The sequence below is a fragment of the Apteryx mantelli genome, chromosome 10 (genome assembly GCF_036417845.1).
Source record: "Apteryx mantelli isolate bAptMan1 chromosome 10, bAptMan1.hap1, whole genome shotgun sequence".
In the NCBI taxonomy this organism is placed as follows: Eukaryota; Metazoa; Chordata; class Aves; order Apterygiformes; family Apterygidae; genus Apteryx; species Apteryx mantelli.
This window is the reverse complement of record NC_089987.1, coordinates 5,365,642-5,389,468: the sequence shown is the minus strand read 5'-3', so window position 1 is coordinate 5,389,468 and position 23,827 is coordinate 5,365,642. Positions and strand designations below refer to the sequence as shown.

Sequence of the window (23,827 nt, the reverse complement as noted above, 5' to 3'; positions counted from 1 at the left end):
AGTTCCTGCAGGCTGCAGCTTATTGCAAGACTAGGTACATATACAATAAGGCAAAAGGACAAAACTTATTCTTAGCAACAGAAGACAAGTCAAAATAGTTTCTTTACAGTTTTGAGACATGCCTAAATGGAAACTCTTCTGCAACAAGATTGTCCCTTCATATGCATCCTTCAACAGCCTGAATACAGAAAGGCACACACGAAGAGACCACCTCTAGGCAGGATAAAGCCACTCACTGCTGTCAGTGAAGAATTCAAGGCACAGCACCAAACTCACCTCCAAGCTGACCTGAGTGGAGAAAAGGAAATCTTTTGGGATCCAGGTACAGCAAAAAAATGCATTAATGATATCATTCGGACTCATGAGACATACAATGACCCTGTAATTACTGGCTTCACTCTCCAGTGACTTCTCATCAGCTCCAGGACTACTACTTAAACTCCCAAACCCTCTCCTTCGGCTTTAGCTCTGCAGTAACTTTTATTGTAGCTGAATATTCCATTTTTTTTGTTAGAAAAAGATAAACACAGCTGCAGTCACAGCAAGTTGAACCTTTCTCTTCAGTATTTCTTCTGAAACTCTTTTTTTAATGACAAACACACACATAAATATGCAAAGAAGCTCCTTGACTATTTCATGCTTCTCCAGTGCCCTACAAATAATTTTCAGTCTTTCTTGTTTCTGAAGATAGACTGTTATCCAAACACCAACTTATTGCCTAGATAATGTCTCTAATCACATGTAACATCAATTCACAGCAGAAAACTAGTTTTGGGGTAGCGCAGTAGCTACAGAACTCGGCTCATAGATTGGGCTAGGCCAGCAGGGAAAGACACAAAGCTAAAGGATTTGGAGGATCTATTAAATTCATCAAGGATATCATTACTGGTGATGGTCAGAAGAAATTAGTCTTGTAAGTATTTCACCATTATTTGTGACTGCATCATTGTCTCCCAGAGACCCTGCAAAGGAACGTTCCCAGGGCTGCCCCTTCTATCCAAAATTTGCAGATTGATCTACGGGAAATCATCTTCTGCCTAAGTAGGTTGCAATAACAGTATAAATATGATCCAATTCACCAGAACTGAACAAGTGCAAAATGCTTCATTGTTTGATACTAGCTATGCATATTTTTATTGGGTTTGGGTCAATTTTTGGATATTTTGTTAAATGTTGGGATCTGCTAGAACAGGTTTGGGAAAATCACACAGTATCTAACTTAAGATAGGGCCCCCAAGTCCATTAGGATTCCTTTGCTGAAATCATTTCATGCAACATGAAAATTGCTCACATATGGAGGTGACTGGCTCTTTAAATTAAAGTAATTTCTTCCTGCATCCTGCTCCTTTCTAGAAATATGTATATTCCTATTTTTCTTATTGTAATGGATCCTGCCTCTGGGAATTGGGGTAACAGTAAGATTATTGGGAGTCACCAGATGGTGCTGTTGCACATTGTCTGTCTAGTTCTGTTCATCTGGATATCAAGGGAATCTCCTCTCATGAAATGGCAAGCATCAGATGTGGTGCTGTTCCTATCAAAATCACCAGTAAAGCTTGTTTCTTGCCTGAACTTCCCTGATGAAGAATTATTTTTACTGGTGTGAAATCTGTGAGCCCTTTTGGTTTCCATGTAAAAGGAAACAAAATATTTCACAAAGCCAGAAGGTCTGCAGAGAAGCAGACTCACACAAGTAACGGTCAATGTTACGAATTGACCAGTTATGCCAAAGCTATGAATTGCCTAAAAAAACCTCAGGAAGTATGAAAGAACTTCTGCAGAAGAGCTAACCATAGACAAATAGCACCTATTAGAGTTCTCTGGTGGGAAATAAAAATACTATCACCTGCTAGTCCAGGAGGAGATAATGATATGATGTTTAGATCTTTATAGTACTTGGTTAGTTCTGTCAACTGAAGCAGCTGTGTACATATTGTAAAAGGACTGAAAAACTTACCAACCTAAAAACCAACCTGGTGTTTGCATGCTACTCATTTCACTGTAAAGAAAAAGGAACGAGACAACCTGTAGTCTATGACAGCACTATATTTGCTGACTAAGGCTAATGTATTTCTTGGTGTGGAAGAAATGGTTTGGGATAAATTCCCTACAAATAGGAAGGGAAAGCAGCTAAGCTTGACTGAACTCTGTACTGTTAAAACCCATGCAACCACACCAGCTCAGGCAAAAGTCATGTTCAGCAGTAGGTGTTTGAAACAGCAATGCCTCACCAGGCTCTTGGGTAACCACAGAACCATAAAATCAGACATATGCCAACAAACAAAATCTGGCATAAATATGTAACAGTATTGATTTCTTTAATCAACACCCTCAGGATGTTTTGTACTTTAACACTCTGCCTCCTTACTCCCGCGGGTTTAGTCAATAGAAACGCAGTTTCCAGTCATAGCAAGTGTCACCAGCAGGCACAGTTAGACTTCCAGGGCCCTTTCCAAAGTGTAAAAGTCAGTTTTGTCTATTCATGTTATTAGGTTTACGCTCTGCAAATGTTTTGCATAAAAGCAGCAGCAGTCAGAAGTCGGTTCACCTTCTGCCACAGATTTGGATTAGGTGGGATTTTCGAGACAGAGCGGTGAGGAGAGACTCCTGAAGGAAGGGGTGGTTCCGGATGCTGTTAGATCAGCTCACGCAGGAATCAGTGGATTACTGTGCATAGAAAATGTTATACCCCTGGTTTCCTCTTCACTGGGAAATTCACTCCCAAATCCCCAGTATTTTAAAACCGTCCAAAATACCAGCAATATTAGGTCAGAACTGAATGTCATATTTGAAAGAGGCTAATATTACATTGCACATTTTCCTGCTTCTGTTCTTGCATCACATCATCCAAGTAATGACAGTGTGGAAGAGGCAGGGTTTGTAGGGAGACATTTTACTTTTTTTTTTTTTTTAAACCCAAACCAAGAAATACAGTTGGAAAAAACAGGCTTTAAGGAGCTCAACCTGCTCTTTGGGCTCAGTTCTACTTTCACTACAGTCTTTGGTTAACACCTAACTCTCTCTTTCCCTTAAACTCCAAGTGACAAAAAGCCTGGGTCAAGTCCCATGTTAGCTGGCTACATACAGGCACAAAGACAGCACCTATTTAAAGTTGCCTGGAAGTTAATGATCAGCAAAAACCCTTCTGTCTACTCCTGTTTATTACATAAAAAATAGCACTAGTATTTTGCTTTTCTTTTAGTAGTTATCCAATACCCTGTCATGGTAGAATAGGGCTCCTACTATACACGGTGACATCTTTTGAATAAAGTATAAAGCTGAAACTTTGTCTGCAGCAATTTTTTGCAACTGTTTTTAAATGTTGAAACAGCATCCTGTCTAAATTGGAATTCTGTTTCATTATTTTCTTCCTTCTTAAACCGATCTATGATTAAATCTATCTCTTTTTAGCTTTCCGTGCTTAAAAGCTGTTTTTCAGGAAGTTCTTCAACAACTATTGTTTTCTACTTTAAGGCTGACAGCACCCTGGCACTATTATAACTACATGCTTTGAAAAGGTGTTATGTAGATATATAAGAAGTTTCCCAAAGAGCATACAATGTGATTACTTACTTCACATAGTAGCTTTTATCACTTTTGAGTTAGTCAATTCACTTATTTAGTAAACTCCATTAAATCTTGACGTGTGTAGATATCTTGAAGATTTGTTCTGCTGAGTTTACCAGTTCCTTTTGCATCTGTTTTGACTTCAATCTAATCATAAGTAATTTTTTTTCTTATTATTGAAGCTTGATTGTATATAATTATTTGTTAGGGCACTTGGCATGTTTAGTAACATTTGATGGCTACTATTTTATCTTTCGCTTTCAGGGATCAAGAGACTGAAACGGTTAACTACTTTACTTGCTTCCATTAAACTGTCTTTCATTTTCCTGTGCACCCCCTTCCCACAGGCTAGCAAACTCATTCAGTGCCCATTCAGTTCAGTGCATCTCACTTAACTACTTAAATTCTGGTCTCAAAGCGAGGCTAATCAGGGAAGCACTGATTTTAATAGCTGAGTCAGTGTTCCCATAAACACTCTTCCAAAAATAAAGCAGTATTTTAGTTTGTACATTCTGGTCTGGAGTTTTATTTTAATGCCTCTTTACTTTTAAAGGGAAAAAAATACAAATAAGATAAATAAAAATGCAAAACGCTTGAAAAAACTTCTCCTTTGCCATGTCACAAAATCTTAGCACCTCTCTTGAGTAGGCTGGGTTTCAGGCAGGGAGCCAATAATTTAAGCTATATATTTTAATATGAAATGTTGTCCTTTGGCAGCACCCTGTACGTGCTGAGCTCCCAGGAAGGATGAGACAGAATTCACAAATGCTTCAATCCCTGTCTTTCCAGAGATGTTTAGACCTCATGAAGAGACCCAAGGGTTGTCCCCACACTGCTCTGTCTACCCCAGCCATTCCAGCATGTGTGCTAGGACTCAAGAAGTTTTCGCCTGAGCTTTCTACTAAGAGTGCTTGCTGCCCCAATGCCACTGAATCTCTCTGAAACCCTTGGAGAAGTGAAAAACTGTCATCTTTCAGTGTCTAAATTTTTTTGCTACATACTTAAACCGTGAGTCATAGAAACAACCCAGCGCTCAGGCTAGGGAGTCCAGCGACACAGGAAGTGGTGCATGGGTTTGGGAAGCTTGTGTTGGCCATGTTTTGTAACCAGACATTGATCACTATGAGAAAGCTCTCAGAAAGTGGCTTTGGTTTCACCAGCTTTAAACTTCTGTTAGAAAGAGTGTTTTATTCTCTACAAGTGGAAAAAATACTGCTTAGCAAATACTAATTTTTTTTTTCCTTACTAAGGTTGGTTTACTGCCTACCACAAAGACAGTTGTAGTGGCTCAGACCAAGGATCCATCTCACCTGCATTACTGGTGGAGGAAACAGCACGATCAGGAATGTGGTTTTCCCTCGATGAGGCACATCCTTTGGCCTGCAGGTACGTGGACCTTTTCATTTCCCCCTGTGCAGGAAGCTGACTGTATAATCTGCAGCGATGGGAGGTGACAGATGGACCCTTTTCCCTAATTAAAAATGAAATGAAACAAAACAATGGTCACCAGCAGAGTAAACAGGGTCAGCCTGTCCCTGTCCTGCTCTTCCATGGGGGCAGACCGTGACTGCAAGAACTGATCCTGCCTTCTCTTCTTCCCAAGATGAGATGACAACCTCCACCAACATCCTGACCGATACTGCAGGCACCACTACTGCAGCATCCCCACCACCTCACTCCTTTTGCTGCGTCCGCTCCCCTTCTTAGGCAGATCTTTTAAGTTTGTTAGGAATGAATTTACACTTGTGTGTCAGAGGATACCAACAGCAACAGTGGCCATAAACAGATGCCTACAAAAGAGCATGAACAAGCTACTCTCATATAACCTTTCCCAAGTGCTTTTCCAGCTTCCAACTATTTGCAGCTCAGGGGATTTCCTGATCTGATGTTGTTAACTGCAGCATAGGAAAAAAATGGTATTGTGGAGCTGACTGTGGCTTCTTTGATCTATTGGCTTGTCTGTGCTGGGTTCAGCTTAAAGCAGAACATGCCCAAAGCTGCTCTAATATATGCTGGTTGATTGCAGCTCCCAGGAGATCGTCGACCTGCTGAGACTGGCTGTACGGCACGCCGGAGAATGTGCAGTGCTAGTTTTTAGCAAGTATGGCCAGTAGGATTTCCTAGATTTACTGAAGTCCTACTTTGATTTAAGACTTGGGAAAAAAATAGAGGATTAAATACTCGGATGTGTGTTCTTCTCACAGCATTCCATTCCTCAAAGTTAAGTGCTTTCTTCCTGCATTAACGAAAGCAAATTTCCAACCCACAATCTACCACGTGAGCAGTTGACAAGGGACCTCAGTAGGAGAGTTGCTTGATGCCTCGGAATGACTCACTGCGATCTGTTTTTACCTCCTTGGAAATGCCTACTCAGAAAAAACCACATAATTTTATGGACACAACCTGACCAAGGCAACATAACATGAGTATATTCTGTTGTAGTGCTAGAGGATCCAATGACACTAATTCAAAGGAAATTGTTTTACTTCAGGGCTGAACCTAGCAAAAAAGCATAGAATGCCCCTTTCTTGGAAAATTGCATGCGTTAAAAACTAAGCCCAAGAGAGAGATTATGACTGATCATGAGGCAAGGTAACCTTCTACAATCCCAAGGGAAAAAGCAAAAGGAACAGTTTTTTTCCCCATATTTACACAGGCTTAATGAATTTTACATAAGAAAGATACAAAATTGAAGACAAAATGAAATACAAAGAGATCTCAAGATACACGATGAACCAAGAATTCATGCATAAGATACAATATTTCAAAGGTATGTAAAAAAGCAGTGTAAGAATCAGATGTTTTTGGTATATACAGTGTAGTTTGTTTGAAAAGTATTCCACCGTGGGGAGCCAGAAGTTGAAGGTGCATCAGGGCACTGTGGACTTTCTGGCTCTGACAGGACAGAAGGGATCCAGTGGTTTAGGGGGAGTTCTGTATCACCTTACATTCTTGAGGATTATTTTAATAGTTCGCTAATAATTTTCTCTAGAAATACTTGCATACATTATTACAATGGAATGCTTAGCTAATTTAAAGATAATTAATGACCTATTAAAATTAGGCCTCACTGAATTTAGCTGTTCTTTGAGATGTCATGAGCTTAGATCTAAAGTAATTGCATTGTAGTATAGTGCTATTTCTTATCCCTCCTGTTCATCACACCTCCTTAGATTGATTGAAGAACCAGGTTATTCTCAGACTTAAAAAAAAAAATCTGGCTGCAAGTCATTTAAGGAACATTGAATTTTCAAATGTTATTTTTTCTCCTCTATATCAAAAGGACTTTATTTCCTAAGTCATGCCTAGATCTGCAAAGAAAAATTTCCTCCAAGGCTACATAGCATCAGACAACTTTGTCACAAAAAGTTTGATAGATCTAGAAAATTCCAAGAGAAAGAGAAATCCAGAGAACTTCTTAGTGTAATTCCTACTTTTCACGATTGAGGAGGATATCATTATCGAGGAGGATATCATTATTTTGAACTGGTAGATCTGCCAATGATAAGGAGACATATCCTGAAATCAATTTTTGAAACCAAACATGTAAGACTAATCACTTTATTTCCATGCTTAACAGGTGCTGATACCAGAGGGAAAATACTAAATAGCGTATGACACCCTTGAGAAGCATGTAAGATATTTATCTGTCTAAAAGCCATGACAGTTGCATAGAGAAAAGGTTGTGAATATAAATGGGGAAGAAAGAGCATAAGGATGGAGGGCGAAATCCTGATGCTGCTGACATCTATGGCATCTTGAGTTTAGTGGGACAAGGATGTTACACCGTGTGCCCTTAGCTTGCCTCTGTTACAGAGCACAGGATGCCCACGCTGTTCTTCCAGGTCAGGGTCCTCATGAATGAGCGTTTTCATTTTATAAGGGAGGTTTTGCTCAGGTCTCTTCTCCTACAACTCTGTCTTCCTGCCATAGTGGCTGCTAGGACACAAACCCCTAGTATTTGACCCTGTTTTTAACCCAAGTCAATCTTGCATGCTGCCATGCCTGGGACAGATACAATTCTGGTTCTGGTGGAGGGGCTTTGCAGCCACGTTGGTAACGATCACAGTATGCGAAATACAGAGCTGCACTGGCCAGTGCAAACAGACTAGCTGAAAATAACAGGAAACAGAGCTGTGCGCAACCCTGCAACGCATACAGTGCATCTGGATATGTCCAAAGCCAGGAGGTTTAACTGCTCTTGGCTGTATGTGTCAGCTGAAGTCCTGTGCACATAGATATTCAAAGACTGACACATTCTCCCTCTCCGTCTCTCTCAACTATTTTATTCACCCTAAAATATACTTATGCATCTGCTGTTCCTCTGTGAAAAGATGAAAGATTAAGCTGGCTTCTGGCTGGATAAGAATGGTGAAATGTGCTACCCATAAATAAGCTGTATATTCATGGCAGAATATTTAAAATGACCCTTATATCATAAGAAGGGATTTAAAAAAAAATCCATAACTGTAGGAATTAAGAGCATCTCTCTCACATTTGAATTTCCTAGCTGATATTTGGTTGGGCTTGAGGAACTGTCACACAATAAATCCATTAAAATTCTGTGGTTAATTTATTTCTACAGTATTAACTTTCACCATAACTCATGATGAATATCTTGAGTTTGGATACTTCTTATACGAACTTCTGACAGTGACAACTTGCTTTTTCACATGTGTTTCATGTAGAAATGTTATTTTCTTAATGTATAGAAGAAAGAGTAATTTTTAAAATAAACTTGCAAAGTGAATCTTTAAATAGTGACTTTAACTTTGTACAGTTGCAACCAGAATAGGGAATGATCAGCTCTTTTTTGCATTTATTTGATTAATTATTCTGATTTGTATTTCTGGGCAGAATTCAGTAAAACAGAACCCTGGAAAATATACATCCCACTGCCAAAACAAATTTTCTCACTCCTAGATCCATTCATTTCCTAGACAATAGGTGAGGTCAGAAGGGAAACAAGGAGTCATTCCCTTAATGTTGGCAAACCACTAACGAGCTACCAGGCATCATATTCTGCTCCAGTGGAGCTGTAATTGCTTCCAGAACACCTGTATTTAGGCCAGATACAATTATGCTTATGGGGGGAGGGCAAAGGAGTGGTGGTGTTAAAATGAGGAGAGAGAGGCACATGTGGGGAACGGAAAAAGCTAGCGCAGCCAATGAAGACTTTTTACATTAAACCGCGTTTCAGCTTCAGTTTTGTACAACAACAGAGGAAGCTCCCAGGTTCCCCAGGAAGGCTGACCAGTTCTTTCAATAGACGGAAGGGCCAGAGCCTAAGGCATTTAACAAGCAGTCCAATTTTTAGCTCTGTTTGACCACCTTTATGATCTTAAACAGGTCACATTGCTTCCCTGTACCTCAGTTTTCCTTCTGTAACACTACAGAAATATTTCAGCTGTACAGCTATATCCCTATGCTTTGGGAGGACAAGTACATTAATGAGCATGATGTATTAATGAGCATTTGTATTACTGAAATGTGGGTAAAAAGAGGGCCAGAATTCAATTACCTGTCCATGGGCATGGTTGTATGATTGAAAGTGATTGAATTACTGCGGACTACCACTAAAGCATAGTGCCTGGGAGCTTCATGGTTGGGGTGAGCTCACAGTGCAAGCTGAATTGCTATCATTCAACTGATAGGCATGGGGACCTTAGCCCACCTGGGAAAACACCTGCCTTCACTCTGAGAAACAGCATTAGATGCTGGAAGTCAGCTGAGGAGCAAGTCTTTGTTCCACACAGGTGGCAGCTTAGAGAAGAGGATGGAAACCACCCCATTTCCATGAAGTAGACCCTGTGGAGTATGCCACCCATCACAAAGCTGGGCTCTTCTCACTCCTTCCCCAGCTTATTTCACATGAAGTGTGAATTACAGAACAGCTTGCTTCTGGCCAAAGTAAGGATTAGAATAATTGTTTCTTTGTTTATTTAAAATAAAATCCAGTTCAAAAAAAATTTTTTTTTGGCTAGGACTGAGTAAAGGAAGAGAAGCCTGCAGGGTACTACGTTGAAGGGTTTGGAGTATATGACTGTATTTTGAAGTAAATAACAATCATTTGCAGTAACTGTAGATAATACAGAACTGCGTAGGTGTTCCTTATCAGCTGACCATATAAGGCATTTTACTAACAGATATTGATTAGTAATCTACCAGCTGGTTAAGTAGCAGTTCAGGTGGTACTTACTACTAAATTGTGGTTCTAGAGGAAAAAAATTAACATATATAGACAGATAAAGTCTATAGGCATAGACAGGCATATAACTGCTATAGAGAATAGTGATCTAGTACTCTAAAACCACAGCATTAGAATACAGCACTGAATTGCTACTCAGTGCTTTATAGTAACTCAATTTTAGAAGCAAAATGTGCATTTTGTTAGTGCTTAAAGGGCTCAGGGATGCAGAAAGAAACAGTAATATGGCTTTCTGTTTTAGGAGTTGAAGAAATGGCTCCTATGGCTAGGATAAGCAGCAATTATTTCTTTCTTTTTGGAGAGAAAAGGGTGTGATGGTTTAAGAACTTTTCTAACATGTAAAATTCCTGTTTGACTCACCGCTCACTCACTGTTTTTAGTCCTCTCTTGATTATGAAATCCTCCCTATTTCTTTTCATTGAAGTATCAGTCTGTTCTAGTTGCCTGTGACTTGCCTGTTAGCAAGCATGAAAACAAAACCCATTTACTATCCTAGAGTTTGGGCTGACACAAAGGGAGATGAGTAGACAAAGCATTCAGCAACCATCTGGAAAAAAAGAACCTCTTGCAGGTTTTAGAGAAAGCTGCATTAATGTCAAACTTTCTGCTGCTAATAACCCCTCATGTAAGAAATAGCAATTGGAGTTTGCAGTGTTACAGAGGTTCTGGGTTGGGTACATAACGAAAACCTGTGGGCTCACTTTCAAGCTGCAGAGCTCTTCTCTTGGTGTTTTTGTGAAGCCTTTTCCAAGACACTTCAGCTGCATTAAGACAGAGGATCCCTACTCAAACCTATTTTGGCAGAACTGCCAAGCACAAAACCACAGTGCTTGGAAACACATTCTTTAACTCCTCACTAATCCAACTCCACTGCAGTCACCCGAGTCTCCACCCTCCAGAATATCACATAATTGCAGCCAGTTGCTTTGTCTCCTCCTGCTAGAGAACCCCAGGCAGGAAGACTGGATTTCACTCCTGCTATGGACTCCAGCTCTAACCATACACATTTCCTACAACCTTTTGGCTTCAAGAAGTGGTGGTGGCTCTGCTGGGGTGTAGCAGAAGGGTAACTTGCCAAACCTGACGGCACAGCAGGTCAGGTTTGCTTTCTTCTGTTCTCTGGCAGTTCTTGGAGTAAACACAGTAGGATCCCAGAAAACACTAACCAGCCTGTTGTTTCCAAATAACGAGGGCAATGACAAACACACCACAGCTAAGCTTGCTCTTTGAATCAGTTTGCTTGCCTGAATTTCTATTCCAGTGTGTACTTGGCACACCTGCCCTAAAGGAAATTCAGCTATGCCTGCCCTTAGGGGCAGATACTGCTCTGATAAGGGCAGGAAACTTTGAGTCCTCTTGGACTGTATTATGCTCTTATATAGGGGTTGTGCACTTTTTGTCCCATCTGCCCTGGTTAAAGACATGCCACTCAAGCTTACGCACTCCTGGTTGCTGCCCACTGCTACAGTTTTTATCCAGGTTTGAAGGGGTCGCAGGAAAACCTCAGTGCTGTGTAGCAGCCAGGAGTACATAGACTGCCGGTACCACAGCGGGGGAGCATGAAACCTGGACACATGAGAGAGAGGGACTTATGTGGCTCCCTTTAATGTGAAATTAAACTTCCCTTGCTCTCGCAATAGATTCACAGCAGCTAATCCTCGGCCTTTATAAAACAGTCAGGACAAACCTCCAGAAGGTCAGAAGATATCTCTGGCAGTGTAAAGGTGCACCGCTGCGCCCGGACACCCCCTTCTGCTCAGGGGCCCATCTGTGAGCGCGCCTGATGCGCTACAGCAATTAATAGCGATCGGAGCCTCAGCACCAGCCTCTCTTGCCACAGCACATCACGGAGAGAGAAGCGACCTGAGACATCAGGTTGTTGAAGGCTTTATAAGAGAAAACGAAGGCACCACACATCTATGGACTGCAGAGCACATCACGCACAGCAGTTAACTAAGGATCCCCCAAAGGTCTCGGGCTCCTCCAGGAGGCCCTAGCAGGAGCTTTCTTTGCTCAGGGCCCAAAACCCACCTCAGGCCTTACCTAAGTTTCCTATGTATCTTACATCAGTAGGTTTAAAAAAAAAAAAAAAAAAAGGCACAACTTGCCCTAAAAGTAAAGGCCTGGCCCTTCTCCTCTGACTGTGCCCTAATGACTACACTGCTTTTTGTCAGAGGTCTTTAAAGGCTTAAACCTGCTCCTATCTCCCAAGGCAGAGACAGACACAGGAACCAAGTCTTATTTCCTTATTAGTCGATTAACAGCCTTCCTGCTTTTTATAACAATGCGGTAGCTTTACAACAAGTACTACCTGACCTGTATTTACCTGGCAGAGGCCAGCGCGCTCTCCTGTGGCCCCGGGGGCGGGTTTGGGGCTGAGGCGGAGGCCGCGCTCTCCCCTGCCACCCGCCCGCTGAGCCCGGGGTGCGGAGCCCCCACAAGGGGACAGGCTGCCCTGGACTGGGCCAGGCTGTGCCACCCCAGTGGGCCTCAGGTGGTGCCTGCAGCAGGCCTGGCCTGGCCCATACTAAGGGCTGGTACCTGAGGGGACTAATTAACCCTCCTGGGGCCTTTAATCATCCTCCCCAGGGGCTGTTAATTGCTCCTCCAGGTGCTGTTAATCACCCTCCCGGGGCCAATAAGAAGCAGCTGTGGTTGGTGGCCCCAGACAGGAGGGGGATCTGCTGGGGAGACAGGGAGGTGGGGGAGTTGGTGAGTTACTTGGCCTTTTGCCCCAAAGGTGTGTCACCAGAGGGGGGACTGATGCTCCTGGAGGTGAGGGGCTGCAGCATGAGGCTCCCTTTGGTGCTTTGGCTGTGGAGGCCTGAGCTGGGTGGGCCCTATGGGGACTGTGAGGCTGGTCTGGGCTGAGACGCCTCAGCCCCCTTGAGTGAGGGGAGAGCTGCTTGCCTGGTGCTGTGGGGGCTCTGGGGTGGGCTGGACTGGACCAGACCAGACCCTGGCAGGCCTTGCTGTGGCCAAGCACCTCCCTCAGGGGTTTATAATCCTCCTGTGGTGCAGGCAGGAGCTTAAAGCTGCTGTTCCCTGCTCATAGGGCCCTGGGTGGCTTTGCAGCACTGCTGTCCCCAGAGCAGCCTCTTGTGACCAGGGTGCTGGCTGCGGTTTCCCAGTGATGGTGCCCCCAGTGTGACTTGCCCTCAAGACACCAGGCTGCAGGTAAGCATGGCTTGTGTTGGTGTGAAGTGTTAACAGGGGCTCCAATCTTGTGTTGCTTCAAGGGTAATCTTGAAGTGAATCATCTACCTCCATGGCTTTTTTTTTTTATTATTATTTTTTTATTAGTCCCTTTCCTGTGAAACTGGGTGTAGGTATGCTTTCGTTTCCTCTTAGCCACTACCTGCTTCTGGTTGGTCTGGAAACTTGCTCTGCTCATCAACACCAGTTTGTGGGGTTTAAGAGATGATCCAAATCCCAGTGGTCTCACATTAAGACTACCTGTGCTGGGGTATGGCTGGTGATGTCCACTGGGGAGCTCTGCCTTGTATAGCCCCCCTTGCCCCCCCATAAGCTTCTGGGGTGCTTCCCTTGAGGCTGGGATTTGCAGTTGGTGGAAAATCTGGACCTTGAAGGAGGGATGGGAGGTAGTCACTTACTATTTTTAGCATACAGATCTGTAAGATTTGTTATAACTCTTATCTTTGTAAGCTGGCTTTCTGCCTGAGAAAGGGGATAAAAGAGGAAAGCAACCTACCTGCTTTTTTTTTTTTTTTTGATATATGTATGGTGAACCTTTTGCAGTTTATGGAGAGCATTATAATTGCTACTGGAAGTTCCTGCTTGGTTTGGTTTGAATTCTGATCTGTCCTGAGCATTAATTCATCCTCATACCTAATTAAGGTACTGGAGCAGAGTTGTTGCTACAAGCTTAAGGATAGTGTTTTTTCTCCCCCCCCCCAGCCTGTAAGTATAGGAAGATGTGAGCTGAGAGCAGGAGGCTAGCAGGGGCTGGGAAAGCTGTCAAATAACATTATTCATGGTGGGAAGCTCCTGCTGATGCCGAGGAACTTGGAAAGTAGTTGGCGGCTCCTTCAAGTGTATCTCCCTTCCCAATCTGCCTGTCTGCCTTCCCCTCCCTGCTCCTCCGCTCAGCTCCCCTTGCGCTGGGGCAGAGCAGAGAACAGGGGAAGCAGCTCTGCCAGATAAGCCCGCAAGGGATGAGTGGCGGAGACGAGGAAACTCGTCAACCTACTGAATATGGGGGAAGGGTACTGCTAAATATGGTGCCTGCAAGAAAGCATGTCAAAAAAGGACTGGACTGTTGTGATAATGGGGAGTGGCGGGAGAGGTGGAGCTGGAAAAGCAGATGGAGGGGGGGATTTAATTTGCAATTGGTGGTCCATCTGCCAGGTATTACTTGTCTGGTTATAACTGATCCAGAGAAAGCAGATTCCTGAAACATCAGGTCTCCTCTTCCAGAGAAGAAAAGTTTTTGTAATTGAAGGGCATGCACCTTAGAAACTGTCCTAGATTCAAGTTCATTGAATCAAAAGCCAGCTCTGCCATTACCTGAGCAGTTAATAAAATCTATTGCCTTATGATGGATTTTTTTCTGCAGGCTAGAATTGATCTGTCTTCGTTGTGATTTGTGAGATTGAGGGGGGAAAACACAAAATAAAATCTGTATTTCTGCTGCACAGAATTTTCACTGTGGTGTTCTCCTAAGGCTTGGAAGTAACTAAAACAGCAGTGTTTGCTTTTTTGATTTATTGAAAACAAAATACACCTTATTAACATTTTAATAAAGACAATCTCTTTGCACAGGTGCTCAGAGTTGCTCTTACTTCTCTCTGTGCAATTTCATTCTCTAAAAGGGAAAAATACTATTAAAAGCTGTAAGGCATGATTTGTTAGACTGAGACTAAACACACAAATACACCAAAGCTTTTGCATTCTAAGGTGCTGTGTTTGTGAGAGGTGCTTGCCCAATATGTGTGATGCAAAATGGGGATGCTTTGTGAAGAAATCATCCTTGTAAAGCCATTGGTTCTGGTCATCAGACTCTATCCAATGCTTTAGTGATGATGCTGCTGATCTATTTGGGAAGTTGGCTGGCTCTCAAGGCAGAGTCTCTTCTCAAAGGCTGTTTCACAGTGAAAATATGCTCAGTGCAGCCGAGTGCATGAATGAAAAAGCCTCTGGTACCTTCTAGTCTGGCAAAATGCAGCACAAAACTCAACTTGCTCTGTCCTTTCTACTGTCCCAGGTAAGAAATGTGTGTGGTTTTCTTCCTTGCTTTCTTTCATCTTCCTTCTCTGATGTGTTTTTGGGTTTGGAAGTATTTGTAATTCAGGTCTGATTTCTTAGTAATTATACGTTGCTTGAATTACTGTTGAAAGATGCAAGATCTCTGCTATAAGCCAGTTGCTAGGAATGTAGAATCTCATAGCTCCCTGATTTACAATTACAACAAATTTGCTGTGTGTTATATAGTATTTTCTTCCTTTCAGGGAGGGTGATTGGGGGGAATCTTTCAAGTGTCTCGGCAGCAGCTGCAGCAGCAATATTTTCTGTCGTATCAAATGCTGCAACTTTGATTTGCCTTTTTCCTCTGGCTTTTGCTGGGTAGTAGGCTTACAGGCTGTTATAGGCAGTTCACATTATTTACTGCTTTTTAAAAAAAAAGGGAAGGGGGGATACAGAAGAAAAATAAAATCAGACCTTGCAAAAGGTTCCCTTCCCCGCACGCTCTCTTGATAGATGTGTAATACTCTGTTAGTGACTTGCTATGTAGCCTTTCTCTTATTAAATGTAATAGATCCCCCTCTGCCAGAAAGCAGAGGAAAAAGCAGCCAGCCTTAAAAACACGGAGCCGCTACAGCCCTGCTGCTGCTGTCAGTCAGGGGAAGGGACTTGCCGGCCTCCGACTTCTCAATTTTTCCTGGTTGCTCTTTCCCTCCTGCTACTAGCGCAGGGCTCACTTTTTGAAAGCACTGTGAGAGGTCTGAGGCTCCTTTGTTGTTGTCCAGGATAAATGCATCGCTTCTTGCCTTAGGAGCCCTGTAAACTCTTGCATTTAGTGACCGTGGCACCGGCATCCTGTGCCCTGAGTAGAGATTAAAAAAAGTGAATTCCTCTTTCACTTGGGATCAAGTGGTTTTGTTAACCCTTAGGGGGTTGGTAGGTGTTAGAGTGCTGAACTAGTGCTTGGGACACTGAGCCTGTGCACTTGCTTGTGATAGCAATCTCCAGAGGGAATTTAGTCTGCTTTTTCAAAATGGGATGGTGAAGAGAAAATAGTGAGGTTTTGCTATTGGGAGAGCTTTAGTGCTGAAGGGAGACATGCCAAGAGCCTGTAAGCAGGAGGCAGCTGGATGAGCTGAACGCGTAAATGCTGCAGATCACAGCTAGGACGTTTGGGTCCTAGTTCAGCCGGATGAGGAGTGAAAGCATGCCCTGGGTGCCTGAAGTTATGGGACAGCAGGTGATGGTGACGGGGGATTCATGCGAGCAAGCCCCGCTTCAGGGAGTGTAATAAATGGGATTACGTTGGGGACCTGGGTCTTCCCTTAGCCAGGGTGAGTGCAGCTGCTCAGGGTCACAGGTGCAGTGCCTGAATGTGCTGGTGAAGGAGGTGGTTGAGGTGCCAGACCAGCGTGTGCTGGGGCTGTATGTAGGGTTTCTAGCGGGAGCCCTCCCCAGCGGCTTGGGCTGAAGCTGGTGGACGGTGCAGGAGGGCTCTCCGGCAGGCTGCCAGCCAGGTGTCTGCTGAGGCTGACCGTGGTGAGAGGGGATGCTGCTATTCCTGGTGAGGGCTGATGGCTCCAGCAGGCTGGGAATGCCTGGGGTGCTGGGAGGAGAAGTTATGAAAGTGGGCTGAGACCCAAGCGTGGGCTGGGGCTGCTGGCACGGGAAGCTGGGCTCGGGGAGTGCGGGTGCCTGGGGAGAGGGTGCAGCGGGTGCCACGGAGGCAGCGTGTGGCCAGGCCACCTGGGTGCCCCTGACCTCAGGCTTGAAGCCTGCCCTCTGCACTGCTATCTGCTTGGTTTCCTCCATGAGTTCAGGTCCTTTTTGCCGGTCTTTTCTAGCACGCCATACTGAATTAATAGGCTTGAGTTTGGGTTTTCTTTAGCAGTCCCTTATTGTAAAACCTAATGTCTATGATAGAGAAGGACAGACTTCTAAGGCCTCTTAAACCATGTAGCTTCTGTTATTTTAAAATCAGTAATTACTTGCAATTTTACAAGGTGCTGTACACCTGATCCTGAAAGCAACTTAAGAGTGTACTTTATTCTTAACTTGCAGCACTAGTTTGGTGTTTCAGTTCTGACTTGTTGGGCTGAGATGAGCTTGTAGTGCTTTAATATAGCTCGATATTGAAGTGTTGAATTTGCACTCTACCTTCATTAGCAGATGTAGCTTTATTTGGCAATGCCTCTACCTGGTGGCTTTATGTATCCCCCTAGTTGACTTCATGTATCATGTCAAAGCTAATTCATTAGGAAATGAATCTGGCTTGTAATGAGGAAGGATACACAAATCTGCTCTCAGGAATGAGATGGCTGAATATTGCCATGTTAAGGTATGAATTACAGGTGATAGCATGTCAGAGAAAAGAGAATTGTTATATGCTAGTCAGCTTTTCTTTGACACAACACATGCACAACTTTCATGTGACAGGAAAAGTAAACAGAAGAATGTGAGAAACAACATATTAAACAAATGCAGCCATCTGGCAGTGTAGTGGTTGTAACACATTTTGCTAGGATTTTTTCATAAGTTTTTTGTTTTTGTTTTCCCTCTGTCAGCAGTAGCAATAATGGCTCCCATAATACAATGCTAGTGGAACTAGCAAAGCTCAGTTTTGATAAAACGATGTCTAAACGACAGCAATCCAGTATTGTAATACCTTCTGTAGAAGTAAAGGAAAGGAAGATCTCCATTTCACAATAATGATGGCAAAGTTTACAGTGTAGAAAGTCTGAGAAAATTACTCTGCTCATGAGAATATGAAGTGACAAAAATTAAAATCTTGTATATATTTTTACTGAAAAGGTCATTTATAAAACTGGTCACTGTTTTTCTTTTCTTGGTCTGCATTTATTTGTTAAACATGGAAAAGCCTTCTTTTGAGGCATTAAAAGGAGGATGATGTTAATGGGAAGCTTCACACAAACATACTTCATGAGCTGCTTTGTTAATGAAGGTTATATTAAACAGATGGGTGACATGTTTTTTTTTCCTCTCTCCTACAAAGATTTGGTGTGCCCTACTACTGACTGTTCTGTTTCCACAGAGGGGAAAATTGGACATTATTTTAACTGGAGCAGCTGAAGATGATGTTTCAAGGAACCCTTTAATTCATAATCACCTTTAAAACTAAAAAGCATATCTATAAGATTCATATCTGTAATATATTCATTGATCTGAAGTTGACAAAAGCTGAGTGTAATCTGGTAGCTTGAACTGCATAGTTAACTATAAAGTATACAGTTTGCAGTAAATACCTAGAGATTTTTAAGTTGAACAGGAGATTCTTTCAGGCTTTCCCCAAAGGATATTTTCTGAAGTTTACATGTAAAGTATTTATTTGTTCTAAAACAAGTCATTCAAAGGATTGCTTTTGTATGTTAATGCATTTCATGCAGACAGATGAATCTAACAAAATTTGAGTAAAGCACATGACAAGGAAAAAATAAATCATTGTTTGATAGTTCTAACAACTCAAGTTCTGCTGGATGTAACTAAATGAATCAGAAAAAACTATAGATTTTTACAAGTATATCAATTTGTGAATAGAGAGAATTAGTCCTAGAACAGTTTTCCAAATACATAGCTTAAGAATGCAGCAATGTGGGCTATGCTTTATTTTTCAAATTTCTCCAGAAGAGGGCTCCATGCACAGCTCAAAAGTCAACACCAATATGTAAAAAGCAAGAGAAATTTATCAGCTTCAGGAGAAAAGAAAAATCTTGTTCACACTAACTTTGCTGAAAGAACATTAAAGGATTATGTTCAAGTTCTCACCAAACATTTCCCTCTTGTATCTTTTTGTTGTAGGTCTTTCTTCTGAAATAATAAGCAATATTAAACAGAGTAAGAGTTTTTCATATCTTGTGTATATCTGAGCATTTTCAAAAAATGGTAAAGAAACTCCACTGCCAATTATTATGTAGAATTACTTGTATTGATGAACACTTTGTGATCCAGCTAACACCCTTAATCCTGCCTGTTTCAGGCCATCTTTTTTTGATGCTGCAGCCAAAAAGACCTTCCTCTTGCATATCTCATTCGAAAGATGTATCTAGCAAAACACAGAGCTGTTCTAGCAGCCATGCTATACTATTTGTCAAATGCTGCCTTGGAGGGAAGTATCATATCTGGTGAATTAGTATGACTTCTGGCAGTAGCTCTAACCTTTTTAAGCTGTGCTTACATAGGACCTGACCAGACTTCTCCCTGATGAGGAAGGGAGACTTGGTATAGTAGATGAGTAGAAACTGGTCATGAAAGTGCTGCTAGAGTTATGACATTACAATTAAAACCACTTAGTTTACTACTTGCAATGCTATCTTTCTATTCAAGGCATAGCTCAGGCAATGTGTTGGGGCATGGGTTCTGGTTCTGATGATCAGAAACTGAAAGTTTATTCTATCACATGTAATACTTGTGCTGCAGACCATGGGGGATGCTGACTTGATTCTTAGTGACTTGTCAGCTAAGAAACAAGTATTTCTAAAAGGCATCTCTATAGACTAGTGCAACAGGAACTACTAGTACTCTGTTGAAACAACAGTGATGGCTATTCAGAGACATGAAGCTCTGCCTTTTGCTTTCTTCCTATTAGTGACTGGGTAAGTAGGCTTTTCCTATTCTTATAATTTGTAAGGGCAAGCTAGGTAACTGTTTCAGTTATACTCTTCCTGCATTGTAGCTGAAGTTGCATCTCTTACCTTTGGCTGCTGGATTGGACCCATGTGTCAGGATTTTGGCTCAGGTTTTGGAGTTCCTAGGCCAGTTTAAGACTTTGGAGGAGGAGAGGGGCTTGAAGCAGAAATGAGGCTAATGGGATTGTTTGACTAGTTTCAGGGAAGTCACTACTTTATTCTGCTTTGACAATCCTAGTGCCAGGTATTTTTTGTATAAGTCTTTCTTATGGCTGGCATTCTAGCCAGCAAAGTTTCCTTTGTGTAGACAAAAGGACAATGAACACATCTCCACTGGGGAGGAGAGATGGAAAGAGAAGAGGTATTTGCTGTAATTAGGAGACTAAGTGGGCTATAGCTCTTCCCCCTTTACTCTGGATGATGATAGTGGGTTCTTGATCATGGCTCTGTTGTTGCCCTGCCCTAATTGCAGGATGGCTGGGTCTAGCCCAGATGGGAGACTGCTTTTCTGTCACTTGTTAAGTCCCACAGTTAGTGCAATGTTAATGTATATAAACTGGTAGGCTCTTAAATGCCAAATAAAGGAGTGGAAAAATAAGTCTGTTGCTTTGTTAACCAAGGCTTCATTATTCAAGGGCCTCAGATTTGCCTTCTGCTTGCTTGTTAGTGTTGACTTATGTGGACTGTGTTCTCCATCGGCAGCGTTCTTGAAAAGCCTCACTGTTTTGTATGAAGGGAATTCATTTCTCCTACCTTCTCCAATACTTTTGCACCATTAATTTTCCTGGCTAAAGAAAAAAGGAGGAATTTAAGACTTGGTTTGATTGAGTTAGTCTGTTCTTGAAACAGTTTTAACCAAAATAAACAGGAGCTATTGAGTGGAGTGTAGAAAAATCTCTTCAGCACATGGCAGTTCATCAGTATCTCTAACCACTTGGAAAAGCTGATTAAGGTGTTTAAATAACTTCTGATATCTGTGAACATCCATTTATAGGTGGCTAATTGATATCTTTAAAGGGGTCTTGTTTTTAAGGAGGCTTTGAGGAGTCTCAAAATTGGGCACCCATGAGCAGTTCCCTGGAATTTATAACAGCTTTTATTGCCTAAGCTTTCTCAGACTCCACTTGATAAAGGTGCTGTTCCCAAAATTATCAGTGTTTGTGGTGGTGTTGTTTTTAGACTAATAATAGCTATCTTTCTTACTCTGACCTCCTTTGTTCTATTGCTGTCAACAACTGATGTTTAATTCCTTATTGGTAATTTGCAGTCTGGTATGTTATGAAGAGTAAGTAACTTCTATTTTTGAAACTTATGGGCTAACTTATGAGCACAGGCAAACTGTTTCCAAAAGTTTAAGTAAGTTTTTTGGCAAACAAGTAATCATGGCAGATGGACCTCACAGTACTTGTCTGTAACAAGGACTCTGCTGCAAACCAGTTACTAGGCCATCAAGCTGTCATAGCACTGTTCTGGCTGCATGCAAAGAAATATGTATCAATGTTGGAGCAAATTATAGGATCACATCTTGAATTTAGGATGTAAAAGATGCTCACTTGCAAACATCTATATCTGTAAGTTGTTCTCAGCTATTAACTGCTGCTTACACAGGTAGTGTGCTGAAGTTGGCTGTTGCCCCTTCTTTCCCTGTTAAGTGTGAGTGCTCCCTGTCTGCTCCACTGCAAAGTCAGCAAGGTGAGCTGGAAATGCTGCTGCAGGACTACTGAGGCTGTACAGTAATGGCAATCCTCTGCATGGATAGTAACAAAATCTGTCAGAGGTAGAGGAGAGATGAATAACTTCTCATATAGCTTCAGATCAAGCCATAGGATCTTTGCTAGCCCACTGAGTTTTGTTTGAATCGCCACAGAGCAAAAAAGCATGTTAGAACATACTTAACGTGCTGATAATTGGCTCATCTACTTTATAGACTCTTAATCGATTTCTTTTCAGTGTCTTGGCATAACTTGGAATTGTAAGAAGGGTCTGTTCAAACTGTCTTTAAAGACAACTCTCCTGAGCAGGGTCAAATGCAGGGAGTTTTTGAACCCCCTAAGAGTAAAATAAAGGCTGATTACCTTTGCTGTAGTCACAGTATATGGGCAGAAAGTCTAAGCTGCTCTAAACTCATTTAGATCAGCTAGGGAGCTAGTCCAGCTTCCATGAATTAGGAATATGATCCATAGCTTGCACAAGGATGGGAAAATTATCACCAAGTTGTACCCTCCCCAGCCTGTTTTAATCTTGGTATAGGGTGGTCTTTAAAGTGCGACAGGCACATTCTGACTTTGAGCCAACTACTAGTAATGGCTTGGAGAAACAAAACCCTGGGAACAGTTTTCCCTAAATCTCCCATCTTTCCCTGACAAACTTGCTGACTTTGAGTACCAAATAAGGTGTTTGTAGTCATGTTTCTGGAGGCAGCCCTCTGTTTTCCCTGAGGGACCACACTTTATCAAATAAACAACTATAGCAGAATACGAGAGTTGAACATACAGCTGCTGTATAGTTGACAAAGCAGGAAATCCAAAGCGTCTGGTGCTTTGCTCCCTAAGTGAAAGGAGATGGAATTAGCTGTTCGAATCTGATGGGCCTTTCCTCCCGGTTAGACCCATTGTTTCTCAGCTCTATCGGAGGAAGCTGAGTAACTCTGACTGCTCCACGTGGTAGGAATGGTTATCTCAGCTGCAGATTTGAGGAGCTTTGTACAGTTAGATAACTCTGGCCAAATTGAAACGCATTCAGTCTGGCTTTTTGCCAAGATAAGATCATTGGTCTCACAAGCACCAAAAAGTCATGGATGTTATCTACCATCCTTATCCAGGTGAAATGAGGGGGAAAAAACACTGTGGGTAAAGATAAATGAGAATGAAGTTAAATATAAATGTGCATGAAAATCAGTTTGTACTATAGGGCTTTTTTATTAGCCTGCTGCCTGAAGGCTGGGTTTGTTTGTCAGTCCAGGTGGTTTTATTCTTTTCCAGAATGTCTTGTTTTCATAATTGATGATCTGATTGAGCTAACTGAGGCTCTGAACTCTATATGAATTTTGACTTGTGAATATCAATAATCTTATTAATCTACTGATATAAAGCTCTGACCTGAATACCAAAATAGTTAGGCCAGTATTTGACCACCTTTCATTAATACATGATAATATCATGGCAGAAAATATTACTCAGTGGGATGAAGGTGCAAGGATGGTTGCTAAAGTCTAGCGTAATAAGTACACCTTTTTGCACTCATCTGCAGTACTGTTGTTCTGAAATAGATAAGGGACTGACATTTGCTTCCATTTTTGGAATCATTATTTTGTTCTGCTCTTCTTAATTATAAGATCTCATTCAAAAATGATTAAGCAGAGTACAATCTCCAGGTTTTAAATATGTCATCAGTAGTTTTCCCTAATTGTTGGATCTATGCAGTTTGGCTATCAATGCGGAAGTGTAGCATTCTGTGCAGTGGTGGCACTGATTATTGCAATCTAGCAAAGCAGCAGCTTCTTAAATCATAATTTCAGATACAGCATGTTACCAGGAAATGAGGTAAGGATGTACTGCTATGCTGGCAATAAAGTATGACACTTGTATCTTGTGGAAGTGACTTCTGGTCTTGCATATCTTAACTTCAGTTTTCTGAGTTTGCAGCAGCAAAATACTGTTGCTCATACAGGGGAACAGGTCCTCATTTGGCATGGGTTGATTGCGTTGCCCTGCTTTGCATTAGCTAGGTGAAGGATGGTTAGTATCAGTGCCATGTGTATTTCTACGGTGTACATACTGGGAGGCTTACATGGCTTCTATTACTATTATAATCTGAGCACCTTGCAAATGGTAATGAATTTATCCTTGCTTCCCTAAAATAAATGCTGAGTTACGACAGGAGCATTATTCTGAAATGGGAGACAGCCTCCAACATGTGCCTGTTCCAATGACTTTAGTTCTATTATGTTAGTTGAGTAATGATGTAGGCTGCTGTCATTTTTGCTGCTATATATTGATTCAGTAGTGACAGTTCATTGTACTATCCAAAGATTAATTCTGATTGGTGGGAGCCCGGAATAAATTCAGTCTTCAGGCCAATCAAACTGGTGTACATATATTTTTTTTAATTCTGCTGAACTCTCAAGAACATAGTTATGATTTGTCAAAGAACTACATAGCACTGTTCAGCTGATAACTAAAGCTTCTACTATATGGAAATAAAAACT

At 41.9% G+C, this 23,827-nt stretch overlaps 1 protein-coding gene across 3 annotated transcripts in view; it reads left to right on the top strand.

The window, feature by feature from the left end:
* The first annotated feature begins 14,892 nt into the window (after positions 1-14,892).
* CDH13 (cadherin 13) overlaps positions 14,893-23,827 on the top strand; it is a 534,614-nt gene continuing 525,679 nt past the window's right edge. For all 3 annotated transcript variants that reach the window (XM_067302424.1, XM_067302423.1, XM_067302422.1), the window contains exon 1: positions 14,893-14,999. In XM_067302424.1, coding sequence (XP_067158525.1) covers positions 14,955-14,999 — 45 coding nt within the window. In that variant the 5' untranslated portion in view covers positions 14,893-14,954. The remainder of the gene's footprint in view (positions 15,000-23,827) is intronic.